At 27.6% G+C, this 17,826-nt stretch overlaps 1 protein-coding gene across 1 annotated transcript; it reads left to right on the top strand.

The window, feature by feature from the left end:
- The first annotated feature begins 75 nt into the window (after positions 1-75).
- On the top strand, positions 76-15,863 carry LOC145846667 (mediator of RNA polymerase II transcription subunit 14-like). The gene is made up of 9 exons (XM_082953357.1): positions 76-500; positions 3,053-3,784; positions 4,599-4,759; positions 9,602-9,773; positions 10,410-10,572; positions 11,161-11,410; positions 12,304-13,879; positions 14,333-14,614; positions 15,360-15,863. Exons 1-9 carry the CDS (start codon positions 120-122, stop codon positions 15,630-15,632), a joined length of 3,990 nt encoding a protein of 1,329 aa, XP_082809483.1. The 5' UTR covers positions 76-119; the 3' UTR covers positions 15,633-15,863.
- Positions 15,864-17,826: the final 1,963 nt, after the last annotated feature.

Raw genomic sequence — 17,826 nt, 5'->3', positions numbered from 1 at the left:
TTATTAGCAAACGATTAACTTTAATTTTTAAATAATTATTTCACAAATAAAAATATTTCAATCTAATAGGCTTAGAATACACATATATATTAAGATAGGAATAATTTTAAAGTACCAAAATGCAAAGCTCAATGCAGCATACACCAGTTGCAACTCATCCACAACAAATTGGTGCAAATCCTAATGTTGTTCAGCAACATGATAACCAGCAATTGCAATTACTTCAGCAACAAAACCATCATCCTATGCAATTTCAACCAGGAAACACAACACCTTTATCAATGTTACTAAGCTGGGCATGCCATAGAACTTATGCAGAATTAAAACGAATGGAAAATCTAAATCCAAATCGTTCAGACAAAGATAAAAAGATAACCCTAGTTAAATTTGCTGATCAAACTAAAAAGTTATTTGTTCGTATTCTTGCTGTATTGAAGTGGACTAAATCAGCAGATCAAGTGTTAAGGTCAAACATGATTTGCACTTTTTTAGAAGATCAGGTTTGTGCTTTTGCTTTGGCAATTTTTTTACTTTTAACATGTTTTTGAGTTTTTTACATTTGTTTATAATTGTTTAAAAAAGTAAGGTTTATATAAAAAATATTAGTTTACTGAGGACGGGTTAAAAATCTGAAAACGTTTTAAACTTATGTAATATGCAATATATTTGTAGGTTTTTCGAAACTATTTTTTGATTTTCTCTAATTAAAAAAGTATGGTAAACTAATTAGTTGTCATGTAATTATTGAACTGTTATAAGTTCATGTTAAAGTATATTTTCCTGTTATAAGTGCATTAAGAGCTTTTAAAGGTTAAAAATATTTTCCTATAAAGTAATATTTCCCTGAGTTTAAGTATGAACAGACCAAAAATAAAGAAATTAAATTCATCGGAGGGGCCTCACTTTTAGGCTTCATAAACTAGTTATAAATTAAAAGTGTACCACCTTTTTCTTTCTATTTCTTTTATGCATTAGTTTTAGATTGTGACAAATTAAAATTTTTGACTCTATTTTTTTTAGTTTTACTACAATTTGAACTATGCTATTTACAACATAATAAAAGTTTTCAAATTGCAATAATATAAAAGTTTAAATTTTATTTTCTTCAATCTTAAATTTGAAAGTTAAATAGTGCCTTTGAATTTTATAGCTAAATAAAAATCTTTAATTTCAACTCAGAGTTATCTTTTATTTTGATTTTAATTTTTTTAGACTTGTTTAACAATGATACTATTGTACTACTTCAGTATATATAGTAAAAAAGTGTATAATAATGTATAGTTTTGTTGTACTATTTTAATTTGCTCATTATTTGAGTTCAGTTTTTAATTGTATCATGATATCAAGTTGCACTTGATTACTATTTAGATTTGGTTGGAAGTTTTGAGCTAAAAGTTCATTCAAGCGTTAAGAGAAAGCTCGCAAGGTCAAGTTTTCTACTGATGCAAGTTTATATAGTTGACAAAAGAAGTAAATAAAGTGCATACCAGAAACCCTGATGCAACATGAGTTATGGAATGTTTTATATAAGCTGATACAACAGACAGGCGGGGGGATGCTTGCCACAGCCTGCTGCAGTATACGTGATAATGAAGAATAGACATTTATATTGTTTTCTTGTGTTTTATAAAGTTTTTTTTATTAGCGTTTTTTTATAAGTATTTCTTATTCACATTCTAAGTAGTTAAATCTTATTTTGTTTTATACATTTTTAAAGTAAATTTCTGTTAGGTTGATTCGTGTGTAAAGTTATGACTACATTTAGATTGTTTTCTAAAGTATGATGTTGTTTATATACTTGTTAGTTTTTGCAATTGTTCTTTATATAAAATATGTTAACTCATGTCATGCCTAGTTTTTAATAGAGTAGCCCTAAGTATATTGTTTATAAGCATTTAGTATAAGTTAAGTTTATGATCTAAAGGTACCTACATCCATAAGTTACATAATTGTCAAAATCACTAAGTTTAGAATTATGTATAAAGTTTTCTAGGTTTTTGTGTTTTGAGAAACTTTGTTAATAAATTTTGAAATACTTCATCACGACCTTATTCCATGTGGCAATAATTATACTGTCACCGGTTTCAAAGTTGGTCTAATCATTTTATTTATCACATGCAGATAAATCAATACAAGTAAATGCTGATTTATCATAAACTAAAACGTAAAATTTAAAGTCATATCTGTTAAGATCAGATTGGAGACACACTCAGGCTTCTCTGGTAAACTTAGACTAGTTTAATTTTCAAAACTCAACGTGTTTTAACTTTGTTTTGAGAAACTGAAGCTAGTTTTTTGTTAGGAATAAAGTAAAATTGAGTTGATTTAAATTTAATTTTTTTATTATTTATTAGGTTTTATTATACGTTAGTACTTATGTTTTACTACTTTTGTAGTGTTGATATCAACTATTAGATAAAATTTCTATATCCGTTGGTAAACTCTACTTAAATTTTTTGAATTTTAATTTGAGAGCTTAATTAAGGTATATAATGATAGCATAATAGTCATAATCAAAAAATTTAAATTTAGTGTAGGTAACTCTATTATGAATTAAATTATTTTTTATAAGTTAAATAATAAATTTTGAATATTTCATTAAGCAATGGTTCCAAATGATTTTAACAAATTAAACGTAAACATTTATGCGAGTACTTTGAATTAAGATAAAAAATAAACATGCTTGCAGCTTAATTTGCGTATAAACTTTATAAATATTTGATTTTACAATTTTTCAAAGGTTTTTTTATAATGTCTTGTACACAGAAAATGAGCAACCACGTTTTGATAAACTGAGTATATAGAAGCCTAAGATTAAAGTAAATTTGTTTTCTTAATAAACTCAGGCAAGTTTTTTAGTCTGGATTTGTTGCAACTCTGTAATACATAATATTCAAAAACATGATTTTTTGAATTTCCTTAACAATTTTTTTACCATCGAAAACTTATATGGTTATTATAAATAAATATTCTGGCTTTTTAGTTTGTAGTCACTTAAATTTTATAAGTATATATTAAAACGAGCATTCAAAAATAAAAAAATATTTTACAGAGTGCAAAGTTTTCTGATACAGCTGATCAGCTCTTTAGACTTTCCAGAGAAGTTTGCCCCCAAGCTCGCCTTCCAAACTTTTCAATACCTACTGCAATTGATGTTCTTACTACTGGAACATATCCTCGTTTACCAACTATTATCAAGGAAAAGTTGTGTATTCGTCAATCAATTACTCCTCTCGAAAAGAAAGCAGCTTTGAAACGAATTGAGCAAGCTTGTTATTATCGGTTAGCTCATATAAACCTACCTCCATATATCACTAGAATAAGCTTAAAAAATGCGGTACTTCACCTTTACGTTCCTTGCGAATTCGAAGCTAGTCTCACATTGATGGGTGATACCCCTGACTTCCCATGGAGGTTGCTTAAGTTGAAAATTCTTGTTGTAGATTCCAGTGTTGGTAATGGTCGTAGCTTGATCCACCCTGACCAAATTAGGCATCTCAGCCACATTGTAGCAACTAGACTGTTTAGTGACCCTGAACAGCCTATTGAAGATTTGTACAATGTTTTGCATACCTTCTGCTTATCACTTCAACTTGAAGTTTTGTTTTCACAGGCCAATAAGCTTATACAATTGAGTTGGAACCATTTTCTGCATGTCGATGAGTATGCTAAGGGTCAAAAGTTGACATTTAGTTACTGGAGAGTTTCTTTATACACAAAAAAATGTGCTAATTATACTGTAATCATCCATGTTTCTGCTGATGATGATTCTAGGCCTTTGCAGGTAATCAAAACTTGGTATTAAAAAAAAAGAATTTTAGAAAAATAAAGCATAATAGAAGTAATATTTTTAATGATTTATACTATAAAAAATTGAATTAAAATTGTCACATAATATAAAATATTTAGTTTTAATTTCATAATACTAAAAACTGATACAATCATAAGCTAAACAAACGTAAAAATAAATGTTAAATTAGCTATTTTTTCTTATAAAGACTAAATAAAGTTAAAGCAAAATGAGGGTACAATATTAAAAAACAAATTTTGCTGTTACTTAAATGTCCAAAGTATATACTGTAAAGTAGTTTTTACAGAACAAAAAATAAATAAAATAGTTCCAAGATGTAATCAGGTTTGGAAAAAAAAAATCTATACAAACTTAATTTTACATGGCAAATTTCATCTGCATGATGAAAGTATCGAAAATATATGTTCTCTATACATTTTTAAATCAATTTACTTCAAATATTACAAACAACTTGTAAGAAAAAAATTTTAAATAAAAAACTTATACCAAAATAAAATAAATTATCGATTTAACAGTTTGTTTTCGAAATTAAAAAATTTTTAAATGAGTTTCCTACAATTTGTTAATTTTGTTTAACAGATTGTCACAAACAATACAATGTTTCACTCCTATAGTGATTTAAACGAGATGTTCTATTGTAAATAAATCATATAAAAATAGAATTTTATATTTTTAAGACTTTTCAAAGCATAACTAAAATTATGATTAAATATGTAATAATTTTAAAATTACCTACTCAGATTTTTGTAGTTTAAATAAAATAACTTTTTCTTCAAATTTATTGTAGGTTGAGCATAAACCTCCATTACCTTTGGTTGATTTAAACATGGTAACAAATGCAAGTCACATTAATCACCTTTCAGTCGAAACTTTGTTGGACAACGTTATTACTATAAGATCATTTTACCTGCTAAAAGAACTTAAGACCATGTTAATGAAATATTTTCAGTAAGTAATGTATCTTTTTGTTAACAAAAAACTACCAATTTTAATTTTGTTTTGTAGATTTAAGAAGTAGCAGTATAATATTCCTTTTTAACTACTTTTATATAATACACGTATCGTTTATTTTTATTTTTTCCAAACCATATATTTAAAACAGGGTTCGTGCGCGTCAGGCTAAGTCAGGCTAAATCAGTTTTTTTTTTAAAGTTGAAAAACGTCAGGCTAAATCAGTTTTTTTATTAAAAAATTTGAGAACCTCAGTTTTTCTCAGTTCAAATGCTTGAAAATCTTTGATTAAAGAAAATTAAGAAATCTTTTTATGATCAAATTGAAATGTGTTTTTATTTCTAAATAAAGATATAATTATTAAAGACAAAATCAGTCGGTAATTGTAAAAATAAATGCTTAAAACCTTAAATTTTTTAAGAACCTTCATCACTTTGTTTTGAGTAGATTATACATGTCATAATTATAAAAATTCATTAAAATACAGTTTAAATATTACAGTATAGTTCAACAACTTATCTGTTTGTTTGAATTTGTTTGCACCAGCTATGTTTTTCGGAGCTTAGTTGGTTGAACTGGTTTAATTTATAATTTAAAGGCTTTATACCAATACTTTTTAGATTAAAACTCTTATCAGTTTATTCATATATTTTACTGTTTGTTTAAAGTTATTGGAGATATTCACAACACTAAATCTTAGGTTTAAGATATAAGTACTAGGTTTTGTGGGAGTACAAATTTTAGGTACAATTCTTTTTTTTTTACAAGAACAAAATTTTAAACGTTTTTTCAAATTAAAGTGTAAGCTTTTTAAATCTGATACGACATCAACAATCACTGTATTTATTTAGAGTTTAGGATTTATAATTATGTATCAATTTTAAGTATAAGTCAAAACACTATAATAAACATATTTTAATTATTTAATACTCGTGTAAGCGTTTCATTTCAAATGTTAATAACACACGACAATGCACGTCGTTTTATTATAAATCTTCTGGTTATAATGTTTTTACTTAGTGCTTAATTAAATTGAACAATTGTGTTTAGTAATATATATTAAGTTTCTACACTAGTAATAGATTAGATATAACACTTATTTTAAAACTTATCACTGAATTTGTTATGTTAAGGGCATAGGGGTGGGAGGTCAATCACCTTTTTCACAATTTAGTCTTATTTTATTGAGTTGTAACTAAGCTATGAGTTGCTTTCTGCAGATTTTTGAAGCTCAAAATATTTTTGAGATAAAGCTAGTTGAAGTCGGAGACTATAGTAGTACTAATCAAGCCCCCCCCCAATACCTAAAATTACTTCTAAAGGGAATTTTCCTTACTTTGAAAAAACGTCAGGCTAAATTGGTCTTAGTCAGGCTAAATTAAAAAAAAAATTCGCGCACGAACCCTGTTAAAACAATAAAAAGATTAATTATTTAATACCAAATCATATTTATTTTTTTTAGTTTTGTTATCAAAAGAATTAACTGCAAAATCATAAACAGTTTTTGTATAAGTTAGATATTTTTACTAAAATATAAAGATTAATAGATTTTTTACTAGTGATCTACCAAATCGAAAATTTTTGGATTCGGCCGAATCCGAGTCTTAAATTCAAATTAGCATTTGGCCGAATCCAAATTTTAGTTTCAAATTAGGATTCGGTCAAATCCGAATCTCAATTCTGAAAATTGGATCCGGCCGAATCTGGGTCCGAATCCGAGTATTTTAATAATTTGAATCCGAAAGATTTAATCTGCTTTTTATGTAAGTACAATACAAGCTTATAAATAATGATTACTTATTATCACTCATTTCGTATAAAAAGTTTGAACACATTTATAACGTGTTAATAAATAAATACATTTTTATTTTAGAATAATTTATCTTAAAAGCAAACAAAAAAAACGAATTTCTTGCTGGAAAAAAAAAGCTACATACACAAAACTTAGTTTCAACATTTTGATGTCCATGCAAGCAACATTAACAATTAGTTGTACTTTTGTTATACAGAATAAATAAATCATAGACTTAAATAAATGCTTAAGGCAGAAAACAAATCACAAAAAAAGTTTAAACTTTTTACTTTTAACTTAAAGAGTTAGTTTTTATTGTGACCATAAACGAATTAGAACATAAATTTTTGCAAGTGTCAATGTTTATAAAACAAAATGCAATCGAAAAATTATGGAGCCGTAATAAATTGAAACATAGTACCAACTGTAGTAAAGGCTTAAAAAAGAATAGGAATTGCAATTGTTATAAAAAGTTTATAAATTCCACTTAGTATTACACTTTTACCATAAAAAAAAATAGATTAACTTAAGCAACTGTTTAAAAATATAAAACGAACTACAATCGCAAAAGATGTCTCTGATATACTACAAAAGACTATTCTTGTTTTTTTAAGTTGTGTTTGAGAAATAAAAGTTTTTTGCCGGTCTTTGGAAGCAATCGATTGCGCTTCTGCTCGTACGAATTCCCAGCTTTAGAAATTAATTTTTCAAAACACACAGAAGATGATGGTGCAGCAAGATATTTCTGTAAAACTGGTAACATGTGGGTATTTTGTTTTGTTCAAGCTCCACCAGTTTAAGACTTCATCCTCTTCAGTTTCTGCATTCAAATTTTCTGTAGCAAAAAAGCCCTTTATTTCTTCTACAATTTCTTCATCAGTAGAATCCTGGTGCTTGTCCTCCTGAGTAGTTGTGTTTGACCTTTTTTTTATAAAGAATAGTAAGTTGAAAGCTTCTTGGATCAAAATCTACAGAGTGTTGTAGTTTAGGTTTCTCTGGTGGCAATATAAGAGAATCACCACCTTGATTAGTCTCGAAGCAGATATGCTTTTTAACATTTAATTTTAACTTTTTTAAAACTTAAAATTACCCTGCGTTTCCTTGAGTACCCTGAGTGTCTGAAAACCCTTGATTGCTTCAATTAATAAAATCTAACAAACAAATTATTTAAAAGTATATGGTTTTTGTAAACTATACTTCCGCACTAAAATTAGTATAAAATTTGCCAAAAAATTATTTATAGCTGTTGTATTTAAAGATATATAACAAATAATGGTCTTCAGTCACCACTTATTGCTAAATACAGGGTTGCCAAATGATTTTGGCAATTTTTCTTCAAGTTTTCAAAAATTCCTATAGGTATTTAGAATAACACATTTTCGGGTCTATTTTTTAGTTTAAAGTTTAGTTTAGGTATAAAACTGTATTAAATTGTAAAAAACATTCAAAAGATACTGTAAAGCTACTTTACAAGTGTTTTTAAATAGTAATAAATTGTGATAATGACATAAGTATTTTATTTTTATGATAGATTTTTTGTGTTAAACCAAAACTTTACTACTAAACATGTAAAAATTGTTTAAAATTTAAGGTTTTTAGTGATTTTTGTTCAAAGTTCCAGGTTATCCAGATTTTTTTTAATTTCTCGAATTCCTGATTTTTCCAGGTTATTTAGTCGAAATTTTCAAATTCCAGAGTTTCAAATTTTTTTGGCAACCCTGTAAAGAGAATGATATAACTTCAATTATTTTAGAATTTTGTTTTCATAACAATCTTTCACTCCTAAAAATAGAATATCAAAAAAAATAAAAATTATTTAAAATTTGTGAGCTATGGATGTTGATGATCCAAAGTCTAAGCTTGGTCTGATTGACTGTCTGTAGGTAGATTGCCAACCTGACCTTTTTGCCCATACTTTTCCTGTAGATGGGGTGACTCTCTAGCACGTTCGTGCTTAGGACCCTCTGCGGGCATCTTGGTATTTGTATTTCTTAAATTAGACATAATCAATATAAAATACTTCTATACTAACTTATTATATTGTATCGGTGAATTTTATATATCAATACTTAAGACTATTCTAGACTACTTATATAAGTTAGGCAAGATACTTTTGTTGATGTATCTATTATACAAAAGAACAACACAACAATATTACAAAATATTTTACTCAAAAAGTATAAGCTGCTCTTAAAACGTTTATAAATCACTAGGCAAAAGTTTTTTAATGAAATGTTGCATTATTGATTTTAAGCCTTATTTCTCATAACTGCAGCAATCTCTAAATACTCTCTTAATATTCTAAGCTTAAGAATGAATAGTGCAAGTAGTTGCAGCAGTTCATTACAAATTAATTAATATTTTATTGTTAACAGATTTTTTCTTTAGGAAATTGTTTTTAAAATAAAATATTAAAATCTTGGAAGTTATAACATATATATCAAAAATTTAAATGGTCAATTAAATAAATAATAAAATATTAACAAAAAGTATATAGCTAAAAGTATGGAAGCATCTGCTTTAAAGTAACATATTTAATTTGCATTTTTTTCTTTGTATAAATAATGCAGCAGTTCATTACAACGAACAAACATAAAAAAATAAACATATGATGAATAAATAAGAGCGGTTATCTAGAAGGCTGAGATTAAACGCCTTAATTAAGTACTTAATTTTATTTGAGAGTCTAACAAAAATAATATATCATAGTTTTTATACTGTGTGCAAAAATCTAAATCAAAATTGATAAGGCTTTAATAAGTGTGAATAGCCATTTTTGTATCCACTCAAGCGTGAAATTATTAACTAGTTTTACATTTCATTTAACTTTTGTCAAACAATAAAGTATAACAATCAAGTTTAAAGTGGTCTACCGAATCCAAAATTTTGGATTCGGCCGAATCCGAGTCTTATTTTGAAATTTAGGATTCGGCCGGATTTGTCCGAATCCGAGTCTGAATCTTGAGTTCGGTAGATAAATATTTTTCATGTTTCCAAGTATTTGATATTGGACATAAATATACTTATCATAAATTATGCTAAAATAGGTCTATGAATCACTCACATCTTGTTACTTTTGACACAAATCAATCGTACGTTTTGGTAGTTCCTCTTCTCAAGTGCAAATCGGCATCTTCTGAGTTAAGGATCTATGTAGACCCGCCAACTGGGTCATTTATTCCAACGATGCAAGGTATTTGCCAGAGTCAACTTGACAAGGTTTGTCTTTAAATTTGTTTATTTTATATTTAACTTTTAACTGTTGGCTTTTTTGTGTAAATTTTGTATAAGATACTTTGTTTAGTATCTACAATACTGTTTCTTTAGATATACATATAAAATATTTTACTGTAAATATTTTTTTTTGATTCTACCAGTCAATAAAACTATTATTGTAGATCAGTCTGGCCATAAAACTTTTTTTTTAATTTTTAGATAAAATTTGACTGCTTTATATAATTACTGAAGAAGAACAACTACTTATTTAGTTTGATTAATTGATTTATAAACAATTAATTATTGATAAGGATAATATAATACGGTTTAGTAAACTTCACAACTCTACACTAAAGGTCTGTTCAAAATATTTCTACTGACACATTTCGCTTCCTAATTTTGTAAGACAGTTTGCTTAGTCTAAGAAAATTATGAAAATCTTTAAACAATAACGTGCAGATATATATTTGTAATTTTTTTTTTGGATGATTAACTTTTTCTTTAATTATATAATATAGAAATAAAAGTATCAACAAAAACATCGGCGAAAGTCTGCAGAGCAGAAGCCTGGACTCTCGTATGCCGTGAGACAAAGCTCAAGTTTATAAACTTATATTATTTAATTATTAAAAATAACAGATGGAAAAAGAAATTAATACAGATAGTCTGCTGCTTCTCAATTGGGTCAGTTTACTTCAAAAAGAGGCTGTAAAACTGCATTGTCAAAGAAATCTTCAAAACATACCTTGTAAATTTGTAAATGGCTTACAGATTACCAACATAAGTAACTACGGAATGGATAGTTAGTTTGTAGTGATTAACAAAATATTAAATATACTAAAATAATAATTTAATAATTTTTAGGCTTTATTATCTGCAAACTCAGAATGTTTAGTCATACTCTATTTTTATCCCTTACATAACACAGATTAAATGTTAAAATAATTGCAATAGCTAATTTTTTAAATACTGCAGACTCGCCTATTTATCAGGTTATCTCAGTTTAATTAAAAACTCAGGTATACGAACTTATTTTGATTTGAAAAGTTTTAAAAAACTTATGCTTCATAGGTCAAAATTATGGTATTTAGATAGCCTGTTTATTAAAAATATTTGCAATAAAGTCTATGAAGTGAGAAATTGGTCAATATATTTTATTTAAAGAAATTATAGTTTTAGTGTTGTAATTTTGTTACACTTGTTTAAAAATTTCCCTTGTGTGGATAAAACAATGTTTAAAAAAAAAAACTTTTTGCTATTTATTTCTAAGCAAAAGATATAATGCATGATGCTATAAGTACATTTACTTATGTGTAATTTGTTTAGTATAAATAATTTATACATTTATATCACTTTAAATTAGTCAAAATAAATTTTCTAAAAATTTCAGATAATAAGTTGAACTCCTATCTCATCTTAAAGTTGTTAGATTATCCTCACAACTACATTTTGATTGACATAATAAGCAGCAGTAAGTCTTCCTTGGATGTTAAACTAGCTTATAAGATGATAAGTACAGAGAAAAGTGAAACTAGCAGTTTAAAGGTCACCAATTGCATTGATCTATCAGCTGGTTCATTTGATTTTGATATATCTCGACCAAAACAACATAAAGTGAATTCGTTTACTAAAAGTAGCAGGTGAAGTTTGACAGTATTTTTTTATTAACAATTGAGAATAAGTGAATGTTTTGATTGTTTTATGAAAAACATTTATTACAGAACATGTTATAACTTACTGGTAATAGAATTACAAACTAATCAAAAAGTTAAGGCCATAGGGGGGTCTGACATTTTTTTTTACAAAAATTAACTATGGCTTTTATATGAAAGCTTTAAATACAAACTACAAGCCTGTTTTTATAGAATTCAAAAATATCATTTAACCTTTGAGATATTATACTTTTGTAAAAAGTTTCCGAAACAAACATATGGACTGAAAATTTTTCAGGTCAATTTTCTTGGAAATTAAAAAATTCACTAAAAATCTATCTTCTCCTTCATTTTTCAAGCAATCTTCTTCAAATTTTCAGGAAATGTTCCTTATATTAAAAGGAAAAAACGTTACTTTAGAATTTTAATAATGTAAGGAAATAAAAATTTTATCACAAAAACTAAAAAAAAATTGTTTATTTTTCAAAAAAAAAAAATTACAATTTTTTATAAATTCCAAAGTAATGTTTTTTTTTTGTTGTTGTATAAAGATTAAACTGTGAAAGTTTGAAGAAGATTGCTTGAAAAGTGTAGGATGAGATAGATTTTAAATAAAGTAATCTTTTTTCGCTGTTTTAGTTTTCCCTTTCCATAGAGAACCATTATGCGGCCCGACTTTGACTACTCATATCTCAAAAAATAATTTGAATTTTTTAAAACAACAAAAAGCATCTACAAGCTTAGAAAAAAATCTTTAAAATAAGATCAACTTGTAAAAAACATGGCTTACCCCCCCCCCTCTGGCCTTAACTAAATGCTTTATATAGTATAGTATTTGTACTTATTTTTTTGCTCTTCTCAATTGAACAAAACATATACAGCGTGTCAACTGCACCAGTTTTCGAAAAGAACGATTACAAAGAAGACGTGTTCAGTGAGCTGCGCAGAATCGTTGAACTGACAAATTACAGGTGCCCGTTTGAAAGGCTTGTTGACAATTTGAAAAGTTGTGGTGTAGAAGATATAAACGTCAACAGAGAAAACGAACTGTTTGAAATCTGCTTTTATAACCTTCCCTATGTAGTACTTGATGTCGGCTGCAGTCGATTTGATTTCGATTACCTCAAAAGCAAGTTTGTTGGATGTAAAATAGTTCCTTATGGCGGTCGACACATGAACAATTGGAAAATTGAGTTTACATTAAAAAAACTTCCTAATTTCCATGTAGATAAGTATGAGAATGATTCGAAAAAGACGGTTAGTTACAGCTATGTTTTTGATGATAACCAATCAATGCGGAAGTTGAATTCAAGTGAATGTGGCAAGAAACTTATCAGTGAGTGCAGATCACTTTTGAAACTGATAAGAGTCGTTGAGATGTTTAGGCGTCAGTTACTTGAACCGTCAACGGCGAGTAGCATACAAGGCAAATACAAAGTGTATGATTTTGACTACAAATCAATCACTTTGAACTATGGTTATGGTTGCGAGTATTTCGTAACTATCAGTTCAGGAGATCGTGGCTACACACTTTCTTTCGGTCGCCTTGGGGGTTTAAAATCTGCAAGCGTCAACCCGCATTACATGACAAAGCTGTTTGTAACTGAAAAATTCAACAAGAAGCCCGATTTGTTCAATCTGATAGTTCTTTTAAACAACACTTTGACGCCTCTTTTGATAATGTGTAAACTGCCCGATGCTTGCCTTAGCATCAGTCCGGACAAACATTTAAGTAACACGAACTTGTTTACGGTCATGCCAACTTCAGTAACCACTTTCAACATTGTTTTCTTCAGTGAAAACGGCCTTGAAGTTCGCTGCCGGTCTGACAACTGTGTAGAAGTTCGTGACCTTTCCTTCTCAAAGTTTGCCAACTCAAAAGTAAACCAGAAGCTTATGCCTGTCAAAACACTTGCTGCGTTTCTCAAGTACTTTGCAGAACCAGACAAAAACCTTACTAGACCTGAGCAGCTGAACGATTTCCCACCGGATCCACAACTAGACCCAACACAAGTTGCTTCAGGGTTAGTTGACATTCCTTCACAAAATACCGGGTATGCTGGTGCTCAATACACTGTGCTAACACATGAAAAGTTTAACAATTTGTGTGCTCCCAACAATAAAAAACCTCCTCAAGCCATTGCAACTGACTCACCGTTGTTTCATCACGCTTGTTACCTAGAAAAATTTTTAATTGCTAGTCTCTTACAAAGAAGCTTTTGTAAAAGTATGAAACAAGAAAAAAACTCTACCGAAATAGATCCAAAACCAATAGTTGACCAAGATAATCAAGTTCACAGACCTGTGTTATTGTCTAATGCATTTATTTCACCACATCAAGGTGGAATGAGATTTCTCTGCTATTTCTCTATAAAGAAAGTTGCAACCATGTTTAAGCCATACCCAAATCCTGATACGCAATGTGTGCCGTGGTCTAACAACCCTAAGGATATACAGGTTTAATGATATTTAAGTCAATATTTATTAGTTATTATTGATTATAAAACTATACTCTAAAAGTTTTTAATGTTTGAGTGTTTTGATTTAAAAATTATAAAAGAATTTTTTCAAGTATACGTAGATATTCTACTAGTTTATTTCTTATTAAGTACTATAAACAGTCTTTAGTTTGATGGAGTAGGTATATTTTAGTTGTTTTTTGTTTGGGTTTTAAGTTCAAACATAATAAAAAACTAAAATATTTAAAACTATTAAACTTTAAATTTTAGCATTAAACTTAAAATAAATATAAAAATTAATAAAATGTACTGACTTTTTCCAACAGCCTAAATAGTTGTTAAGTATAAACAAAACTATATACTAAATTGAAATTAATTCACATATATTCAAAATTTTATAGTTTTGTTATTGAAACGACAAACTTGATATTGACTCTCATTTCATTGGCAGGACATTCAGCAGATAATGAGCACTTACTTCAACTTGCGCATAAACGTCTCCATTCACCGACCGAACGTAATGAAGGCGTTCACTTGCATGCTGCTCGCCCCCAACTTCCTATTTCGCGACTTCATCAGCCTCATGCGGCTCGAACTCCTATGCGGTTCATTGCAAAATCTCAAAACTCAATATCCCAACGCCAAGTGGACTTTCCAGCTTTCTTTGACGGTTCACCCTCGAGCCGGTTTTGCTCCAGGCGGAATGACAAGTGTTATTATAAAGCCAGAAAAAGTTAGTTTATGTTGTTTTTGTAATTAACAAAATTTTACAATTTAGTTACATAGATGGTTTTTAAAATATGTATTTATTTTGGTCAGAATGATTTTTTTCCATCTTTTTTGAATTTAATGAATTTACATGCATTTAGTAAACTAGGTTATTAAATTTAAAATTTAGTTAAAATTTAACAGGGTTGCCACTTTACCTGGAAACCTGCAAAAACCTGGAATTTGAGAAATTTTGAAAAAAAAACTAGAAAAACCAGGAATTTTAACAATTTTAACATCTTCAGTAGTAAAATTAACATTTGACTCGAATAATCTATCATATGATTTAAAAAATCGGTCCTCATCAAACATTTTTTTTATTAAAAAACATATTTAAAGTATCTTTTCAATGTTTTTATACTATTTAACACAGTTTCTTAACTTAAACTTAACTTTAAACTAAAAATATACCCAAAAATGAGTACTTTTAAAAACCTGTAAGAAATTTGGAAACCTGGAAAAAATTGGAAAAAAACGAGTGGCAACCCTGATTTAATCAAAATATAAATAAAATTATAAATGGTAATCAAAATGTTATTAAGTACTTTTGGTACTTTCAAAATCAGAACATTTATATTCGTGAAATTTCTAATAGTTTCTATTTAGAAATTCTGTAAAGTCAGCGTTGATTGCTAGTTTGAAAACTATTAGACTAATTTAAGACCATAATCCGTTCAAACGAGCTTATTGATAATTGATATTATTCGAAGGTTTTGTGTTTTGCCATCCTCACACAAATCACCAACAACCAGCAAACGACGACACCTCTGGCATTGGATGTTCCCCTGTTGCTCACTCCCAAGACGATGACGGTCGACTTGCTGGCGCCCGCCATCAACAGCAACCAGAACACGCACAGCAAGCAGTACCACGAGCACATCAACCGCATGCTCGACCAGTACAAGTCGTCCACGCATCTCCCGCAAGGTCAGGCGTTTTTCACGATTATACGATACTTGATGGACCACCTTTCTTTTAGCTGAGAGTTTTTTTTTTAGTAGTTGGTGCTGTGTGCGTTTTTAAAACTGATATTTATTCGAATCATAAAAGGAAGTCTTTCAAAACAAATTTTTGAAATTAGTAAGCTAGATTAAGTCTTAAAGTTTGTGGAAATTGACTGTTTGATAAAACAATTAAACAGTTAATAATATTTTCCAGAATAAAATTGAATGTGTTAAACATATTTATTGTTTTTAAGTAAATATGATTTCTATCTTCATAGAATTTTGTGATAAATCTAAGTGTATTGATTTTAATGTGTATTTTTATTTCCATTTGTTTTTTTTTCATGTGTATTGAAAAATTATAAATTACGTTTTTTATTTTATTTTCTTAATCATAAAGTAATTAACTTTTACAACTTAAAAATTCGCTGAAGAATTTTTTTTTTAATTTTCAGATAAAAATTGTATCTTAAGTTTAATAAATTTTGTTTTAGTGTAACTAGTACAAAATTTAAGTTAGATTTCAAATTTTTATATAACAAAATGCTTTAATACTATCACTTCATGTGTATATATACACTAGTTTATTTTATTCTTTAATAAATTATGATGATCTAAACAACATTAAACATTAATTAAATCTATTTAAATTACTATGTTTTACAAAAACTATTTTCAAGCTTAAAACTATTAACACTTGCTTATAAAACGATTGTTAAAAAGAGTACACTTAAGGAGGCTTAAGTTTTTCTTAACTGTTTTAAAGTTTTAGTAACTCATTCTATTCCAATTATTTATTTTAACATATAAAGTTTCGTATTATTTTTAAATTAAATTACACATGGTATTGTACAATTCTAGGTTATTCTAATAGCTGTTTTAATATCTTTCAAACTATTATGTTTCATGTTTAGTTGTTTTTGTGCCAAGCTTTTTTTATCAAAAGTTTTGTTAATAACAGTAAAAATAATGTAGTTGTGATAAAATATTATTTTATACTTCATTGATACTTTCAGTTAGCAAATACTTAACTGTTACAGCTGTGCACATAAATTTTCACGTGTAGAGCAATATTCTTTTTTTTTTTTTAACTTAAATTTTATGTTGTAGTTCTAAACGACTACATTAGCAGTTAGTAAATAATGTTTCAATAAAATAGAAATTCAACCAAAAATAGTGTTACAGTAAAAAATGCTTAATTTTTACATGAAAATCTAAAAAGTTGATGTTTAGTAGCAATTTTCTTAATATCTACTTCTTTTATGGAAAAAAATAGAATAATAATAACAACATACATGGACTGTTTGCTCTTATATAACGAGTCCACATTTGTTTTTCATGTAATAATATCTCGTCAGTACAAGTGAGAACTTAATATTTCTTTAAAGTACTTATTGACTAGAAAAGTCGTCTATTCCACGGAAATAGATTTAAAGTAAAAGCTTGTATGTTTTTCTGACATAAAAAAAGTAGTACGAAAAATATAGATATTAAAATATATTTTGCTACTTTTAGCTTAAGTTAGTTCAAAAAAAAGCAAGATACTTTTATCAGCATAAATGATAATATAAATTATTTTAAGCAAGTATAACCTTTAAGTCTTAAAATAGCTACACTTATTGCGAAATTTTTAAAATTTGGAGACTGTACAGTACATACATACAATGTAGGACAAAGTGTTAATGTTGTATTTCTAAAAAAAAAAAAAAATTCAAAACTTATAGTTACTTGTTTATTAAAGAACTATAGCAAACTGTTATATTGTCGAAGGAGATTTTATGTATTAATTTTTTTTTAAGTGCCATTTTGTCTTTGTGTTTCAAACTGCTTAGGGAAAATAAAACTGTTTCCAAACTAAATTATTAGCTCCTAATCTTTTTTAACTTATTTTTTTTTTTAGTTATCTAATTTAGTTTGAAATAAAACAATATATAAAATAAACATTAAAACATAAAATACTCTTTTATTTAATAAATTTAAAATTTAATGTTTTGTACTTGAAATTAAATTGACACCTAAACTTCAAATTATATAAACTTATTGTAATCTTGTTAGTCAGATCTAAACGAAACTTAAAGTTTATAACTTTTTTAAAAAGGTATGTAAAACTTTTAGTCTTACTCACAAGACGCAATAACTTAGCATTACCAGCTCGTCTAATTAAGTCACCGTGAACTTGTGTTAGAGTACCATATTTGTTTTAGTTAAGATAACTTGTTTAACAAACTAAAGA

This window comes from Thalia democratica, chromosome 1, assembly GCF_965202585.1.
Source record: "Thalia democratica chromosome 1, ktThaDemo2.hap1.1, whole genome shotgun sequence".
NCBI classification, from domain to species: domain Eukaryota; kingdom Metazoa; phylum Chordata; class Thaliacea; order Salpida; family Salpidae; genus Thalia; species Thalia democratica.
Note: the sequence above shows the minus strand (reverse complement) of the source record. Positions and strands in the feature narration are given on the sequence as shown.